This window comes from Phoca vitulina, unplaced genomic scaffold (assembly GCF_004348235.1).
Source record: "Phoca vitulina isolate PV1807 unplaced genomic scaffold, GSC_HSeal_1.0 scaffold16, whole genome shotgun sequence".
Classification (NCBI taxonomy): Eukaryota; Metazoa; Chordata; class Mammalia; order Carnivora; family Phocidae; genus Phoca; species Phoca vitulina.
In genome coordinates, this window is record NW_022589719.1 from 28,575,730 (window position 1) to 28,582,862 (window position 7,133).

A 7,133-nucleotide genomic window follows, 5' to 3' on the forward strand; every position below is an offset into this window, starting at 1 on the left:
AGCCCGAGAACGGCCCCTGCCCCGGGGCCCCGCGGACGACAACCTTGCTCCCCGCCGCTGTTCCTCCAGGCTCAGCGCGCCGAAATCCCAGCGGCAGCGGTCTACGCCCGCGCTCCTCCCCGCGCACGCGTGGCCGGCCTCGCGCGGGCCCCGGGCCCTGGGAACCATAGAGTGCCGCGGGCGGACAGAGGGGCCAGCAGCCGGGGTCGCTCCATCCCCGCTTCCGGCCGCGCCTCGCTGCTCTGGGAGCGGCTGTAGCGGCGTACGCAGTTTCCATGGGGACTGAAGATGGCGCCGCGAGGTGAGATTCCGGAGGTGTGTGAGTCTCTGGTCCTGATGCCTTCAGTGTCCCTCTCCCCCCCGTTAGAGCCCGACTCTTCATTCTCGGGTGTTAGGGGCATCTCTCCTCACTTGTCTAGAGTGGGGTTTCGCAGCGCCACTCTCCGTGAGTGCCTGAAGGTCTCGAGGTGCAGGTCTCAGAAACGCCCAGATCCTGGCTGGGCCTCTTCCAGGCCGGCTCAGTTACGAATTTGCTGTGTGACCTCGAACAGGCCAGTGCTGGCCGGTGGTGGCCTTTGCGCCCCGATGGCCCAAATAGTGACGGGGTTAAGATCGTAGAGCGGCCTTGACTTTGACCCCGAAGACAAGAGTCGGGTTTGACGGTGATTCCGGGGAAGGAAGGGGATTGATGGAAGCCCCCTCCACACACACACACACACACACACACACACCCTCATTATCAGCAGTCAGAAGTACCCGGGTTTGACGGTGATTCCGGGGAAGGAAGGGGATTGATGGAAGCCCCCTACACACACACACACACACACACACACACACACACCCTCATTATCAGCAGTCAGAAGTACCCCCAGTGGCCTCTCCCAGTAGCTGCGACCTCGTGTTTTCTTCAACTTAGGCACAGAACCAAAGAGCAGAGATTGACGTGCCGTCGTGCCCATCCCTCTTATTTGTGCTCATCTTTTCAGGTAAACGGCTGTCCTCTACCCCCCTGGAAATCCTGTTCTTTCTGAACGGCTGGTATTACGCCACCTATTTTCTGCTGGAACTCTTCATATTTCTGTATAAAGGTAAGGCCTGGGGCTTGACTACCCTTGCCCCAACATCCCTTCCCCACTTCAGCCCAGAGCCAGCTCCCATCAGGAGCCTTCTTATTTTTCATCCTTTTCTGTAGCTCCTCTTCACTTCCTCATCGTATGGCTTCTTTGAGAATGACTGACTAGGAAGCCCCTCAGCAAGAGTTCCCTCAGTTGGGGAAATGTGGGCTTCTCCGTCCTTATTCTCCCTCGTCACCTCTCTTTGCTAAGCTCCACTGTAAGCTCATTGGTGACCCTCAGAAACTATTCCGTGGCCAGTGTACCCATGTAGATCCAGTCATGTTGGAGAGTGGAGGCCTCACAGACGTTTGGAGTTAGGAGTGAAATCCCCTAATAGAGTCGGCCTCTAACAGACATAGTCACACTGAGAGTTAGTGTCTCCTGTAGCAGGTTAACGGATCCTACCCTCATCTCACTAACTAGTTCATGGAAAGCTGGTAAGACGCATGCCCTCTTTATCCCCAGGTGTAGGGGAGTTCTCGTGGGTGCTGTTACATGTTTGCAAACTCTGGCTTTTGTGTCGGCAGCTCTCCTGCTACCATATCCAACAGCCAACCTAGTACTGGATGTGGTCATGCTTCTCCTTTACCTTGGAATTGAAGTAATTCGACTGTTTTTTGGTGAGTGTTATCCAGAGAATATTTCCATTCCTTCTCAGACTTGATTAGCTTGATTAACAAGAACAAGTACATAACCTAGTCTCACAATAAGAGATTGGATCTGGTGGAATGTCCCATTACTCCCTCTCTGAAGTTTCAAGCTGCTTCATATTTTGGGTCAAGCTTTACTTGTTGTTGCTCTGTAGGGCCAGAGGTGGGCAGTAGCATGATATTTCAGATAGTTCCTTCCTCATTTCCTAAGTGCTAGGAGAGCCTGGTTGCTCTCACTGGCTTGCTTGGGAGAATAGATTTGACTGTAACCCCACGTTCAGGGCAATATGTCACACAAGTTGGCACTAAGGTCCCCTCCACTCTGAACAGGGATTTCTTAGGACACTTTTTTTTTTAAAAGATTGTATTTATTTATTTGACAGAGCAGAGCACAAGTAGAGGGAACAGGCAGAGGGAGAGGGAGAAGCAGGCTCCCCACTGAGCAGGGAGCCCGATGCGGGGCTCCATCCCAGGACCCTGGGATCATGACCTGAGCCAAAGGCAGCTGCTTAACCACTGAGCCACCCAGGTGCCCCTAGGACAAGTTTTTTATCCTCACAGATCCAGAGCAAATTCATTATTAGTTAGAATATCTTATCCCGGAAAACAGTGTTAAAACACAAGCTGAGAAGAAACAGTATTTGCAACACATGTAACAAAGGATAAAGAAGGCTCACATAAGTCACTAAAGAAAAGATGACCTAATTTTAAAAATTGGTAAGGGACACTAATAGGCAGTTCATATAAGAATAATTACAGAGGATCAGTAATCATGATAAAATGCCCAAACTCATTAATAAAAAGCAAATTGAAACAACAAAATAACAGTTTCATCCATCAGATTAAAAAGATTTCCAAATACCCAGTATTAGAATGGGTGTGAGGACCAGGTCTCTCTATTCCCACACTCTTTGGGAATATAAATTAGAACAATTGTTTTGCTAATAGTTTTGCCATGTAAAATTTGTATTTTTTTTTTTTTTAAGATTTTATTTATTTGAGAGAGGGAGGGCATGAGTGGGGTCGAGGGGCAGAGGGAGAGAATCTCAAGCAGACTCCCCACTGAGCACAGAGCCTGATGCAGGGCTTGATCTCACAACTCTGAGATCATGACCTGAGCTGAAATCAAGAGTCATACACTCAAATGACTGAGTTACCCAGGTGCCCCTAAAATTTGTATTCTTAGTCCTGACAATTACACATCTAAAACTGGTTGGAAAAAACAAACACTTCTACAGATAGCAAAGGTACCTGTTGGAGAAAGCTTATGGCCACGTATTTTGTAACATCAAAACATTAGAGGGGCCCCTGGCTGGCTCAGTCGTGGAGTGTGCCACTCTTGATCTCTGGGTTGTAAGTTCAGGCCCCATGTTGGGTAGAGATTACTTAAAATACAAAATTTAAAAAAAAATTAAATTAAAAAAAAAACATTAGAGGGGCGCCTGGGTGGCTCAGTCAGTTAAGTGTCTGACTTCAGGTCAGGTCATGATCTCAGGGTCCTGGGATTGAGCCCCACGTCGGGCTCCCTGCTCAGTGGGGAGTTTGCTTCTCCCTCTCCCTCTGCCCCTCCACCCCCCATAGTGATCTCTCTAGCTCAAATAAATAAATAAAATCTTTAAAAAAATTGGAAACAACTAAACATCTGTCAATACAGGATTAGTTAAATTATGGAATTGCCTCAATGAAATCATCCATAGCCATTAATAAAAGAATAGGGTAGTTATACGTGGAAAGATGTCTAACTTAAATGGGAAAAAGTAAGTTGAAAACAGTATGTAGAGTATGATTCTATTTTTATAATAATAAGTAGTAATATGTAAGTATATACACATAAAAAAATCTGAAGCAATATACATCGTTCTGTAATGATGGCTATCTCCAGTGGGGAGTCATGGGGCCTTTTAGTTTCTGTATTTTCTAAAATTATTTTCTGTACTTACATTAGTTGAAAAGTTTTCAATGATTATATATTATAATTAAAAAAATATTTTCCCCAAGTAAATAAGTCGCTGTCCCTTGAGTGGGAGCCACACTTGAAGCAGGACCTTTGGAGTGAATGACTCCATCCTGTGGCACCTCCAAAGCCTCTCATTTTTAGCACAGTGGGACCCCATTTATAAATCTGCCCATCCCCGTTCAGGATCATTTTTCTCTGCCTTGCCAGTCCATCCCATCCCATCCCCCCAACCTTTTCTCTGAGTCCAGGGAAAGCAGGCCACTTGGAGATGACTCCATGGGCTGTGTCTGACAGGTACAAAGGGGAACCTCTGCCAACGAAAGATGCCACTTGGTATTAGCGTGGCCTTGACCTTCCCATCTGCCATGATGGCCTCCTATTACCTGCTGCTGCAGACCTACGTGCTCCGCCTGGAAGCCATCATGAACAGCATCTTGCTCTTCTTCTGTGGTTCAGAGCTGCTGCTTGAGGTGCTCACCTTGACGGCTTTCTCCAGGTACCGCTGCTGAGGGACCATTTCCTGCCACCTGAGGGTTGGGTTCCCATCTCATCCTAGGGAGGGACTCATTGTTCTTCTGAAGCCTGAGGGGTCTGAAGGACTTTCAAGGGGAAAAGGGGTGCCTGTGGGATTGCTTTTCCTATTCAGGGTAGACAGTTACTCAGGGAAGACATTCTCCTTGTTCTCTGGGGCCAAGAAGCTTGGAATATAGAACAGTTCAGACCAGCTGCTCTTGTTCACTGGTCTTTTAACATTTTCTTTCTTTCTTTCTGCCATCAGTATGGACAGGATTTGAAGTACAAACATTGCAGCCAGCAGCCCTCATGGGCTGAGACCACAGATTCTTCTGGTCTTTAGCCACACCAGTGAGAACTGGTGGGTCAGGTTGTCGTGGGAACGGTTGCAGCTTTTCCTCAACACAGACATTTGGGCAACAAACTGAGCGTGAGGCCACTGGGCATCATCTTCTAAACCAGGACCATCAGCCTAAGAGACTGTTGTACACTCCAGTGTAGGGAGGGGCAGGGCCGGCCCATCCTGGCCCGTCTCAGAACCAGTTCCCTGCTGAGCTCCAGTTCTCTTTGATCCTCGTGGCCAGAGCATCTTGTGTGGACCCTGTAGGCTCCTTGGGCTTCCAGCAGGACCAGAGCCACATACCCCCCGTAGGTGCTGTGCCAGCCGTCACACGAGCACAGAGAGCCTCGGGATGGTCTGCTCCCAGGGTGACGCACAGGCCTGTCACCTTGTTCCTCAGAGACTGAGCTCCAGAACTTTTTTAGCGGCTCATAGTGTTATTTTTCTACTCTCATCGTGAAACAAACATTATTTTATTTTATAATAAACGTGTATTTTCTGTCATTGGAGTTGCAGCCTTTTCCTTATGGCACCTGTCCCTAGAATTTCACCCCCTCCAAGGGAAGGTAGGGACTCTCCCCGCGGTTGGTTCTCAGGCCGTGCTGAGCGATTCTGTGTGGACACAAAAGCAGTGATGATTTTCTTACTCCAGCTCTAGCCTGAATGAATCCCTAAAGGCGCTGCCAACTTCCGTGTCTTCTCCAAGCCTGTCATCCTAAAGGCCTGCTTGTGTTCTTCACCTCTGCCCCAAAGCCAGCATCTTTTCTCTCATTCCTCCTACAGATCATTGTCCGCTTACCAGAATGAGGCATGAATACTTGGAAGAAGCATATTCAAAACTTGCCAGTATTTTTTGGTGATTTATTTTAAAATTTCAAGTTAACGTAAAAGGAAACATACTTTTCCTTCCTTCCTTCCTTCCTCTTTTTCTCTTCCCTTTCTTTCCCTTTCCTTTCCCTCCCCCTCCCCCTCTTCCTTCCTTCCTCCCTCCCTTCCTTCCTTTTCTTTTCAGCTGGAGAAATACTGCCCTACATGCATATATCATTTCCTTTTCCAAGTAACCGTCTTTAAAACTTTCTCATCTTACTCAATAGTGGCTTTTTTTTTCTTTCCCCCCAAGAAGCCACCAGGAGCCATGACAGAATCCATTTTAGAAAACCTTGAGCCATATGGCCCTTCTGCTGTCAGATGAATATCTGCTCTTGCTCAAAGTCAAAAGTTAATTGATCTTTAAGCACTTCCATGCTGGCTTTTAATTCTCCTTATTTCCTGTGATCAAGCTCATTCTCATCCTGTGAAGGTCTCCACTGTCCAAAGCACTTACCATTTTCCTTGTTTCCTACCCCTTCTGTGTCCTTGCCTCCTGGCTGCTTTTGGAGTCTGTCCAAAAACTATAGTAGACAGGTCTAATCCACCATGAAACAGTGAAACCATAACAAAAAATCCAGTTGGAACCCCCTTGATATTTCAGTGACAAACCCCGCTAATCCCCTGACTTTCTGCTGCTCACACTGCTGCTTTCTCTAGCGGCGCTTTGAAGAAGTTGTTGGCATCAAGCTAGACAGGGACTTGTTCTCCATGGCCGCCCATTTCTTTTAGAGGTTCAGTGGTTACAGTCACTCTCCTGGCAACACAAGATGAATGAATGAAAGGCTCAGCTGGAAGTTTAGAGGTGGCTTATAATTAAAAGGGACCTTAGAAAGGAATCTAATCCCCCACTTTGCAGGCTTAGAGATGAGAAAGGAACAGCCAAGCATCACACAACTGGTTACTAACAGTTGGATCTAGAAATCTTGTCTTCCGAGTCTCAGTCTAGATCAAGTAAATTCTACTCAACAGGTACCACTTAAGGAGAATGAGTGGTTGGAAATGAGGATAGAATTAGAGCAGGAAGTCCTCTCATTTATTTCCTGGTTCTCCGGGAGCTTAATGCATGGTGCTTCCTGTGGATGGCTCCACGGGTGTTCATTCTTCCCAGAGCTTGCTGGAGCCACACGTGCAGGTGTAGTCACCCCAGAATAAAACACCATACAACAGAAACTGAGGCAGCAGGGGATGGGAATGAGCATAGCTAGTCTTTCAGGGTTAATGTGGTCAGATGCTGTATTTGAAGTCCAAGGGAAGTCACTTTACTGCCCATCTAGACCTGAAGGATCAATATTCTGGAACCATGGAGAGGGATCTGAGTGAAGGAGTAGGGCTTGGTCACATGGGCTGGTAGAGACCTGCTCAGATATTCACACTCATGGCTAGAACTTGACAAGTGACTGCGGTGGTCATCTCTAGAGGCTGAGGTCTGGCCCAAATCAGGAAGCACTTGGGACACACAGATTGGGGTTTCTGGCTCTGTACCATGACAGCAATGTAGAGGAGACTAATGTTCATCCAGTGCCTGGCAGAGTAGATTTAATCCATACCATGGTCCTGTGAGGCAGAAGAAAATCAACTCGAATGTTAAGTCACCTCCTGTCTGAGGGCATTTAGCTTAAAGTAAGAGTTGGGATTTGAACCAAGAGTAACCCAAAGGTCATTCCCTTTCTGTTCCACTATGGTAACGC

The 7,133-nt window shown here is 47.5% G+C and overlaps 1 protein-coding gene across 2 annotated transcripts; it reads left to right on the top strand.

Annotated features, from left to right (window-relative positions):
- Positions 1-213: 213 nt before the first annotated feature.
- On the top strand, positions 214-5,422 carry TMEM216 (transmembrane protein 216). Of its 2 annotated transcripts, none has more exons than XM_032414260.1 (5): positions 214-301; positions 987-1,088; positions 1,643-1,735; positions 4,017-4,218; positions 4,501-5,422. In XM_032414260.1, the coding sequence occupies exons 1-5, from the start codon at positions 289-291 to the stop codon at positions 4,514-4,516; spliced, it is 426 nt and encodes a 141-aa protein (XP_032270151.1). In that variant the 5' UTR covers positions 214-288; the 3' UTR covers positions 4,517-5,422. The 2 variants fall into 2 exon arrangements, with proteins under 2 accessions (XP_032270151.1, XP_032270152.1); XM_032414261.1 differs by having other exon boundaries at positions 253-315; positions 4,501-5,034.
- The last annotated feature ends 1,711 nt before the right edge of the window (positions 5,423-7,133 follow it).

Coding starts and splice junctions, on each gene's coding strand:
- TMEM216 (XM_032414260.1), top strand. Junction 1,089..1,642: donor CTTCATATTTCTGTATAAAG/GTAAGGCCTGGG, acceptor TTGTGTCGGCAG/CTCTCCTGCTACCATATCCA. Junction 1,736..4,016: donor AGTAATTCGACTGTTTTTTG/GTGAGTGTTATC, acceptor TGTGTCTGACAG/GTACAAAGGGGAACCTCTGC.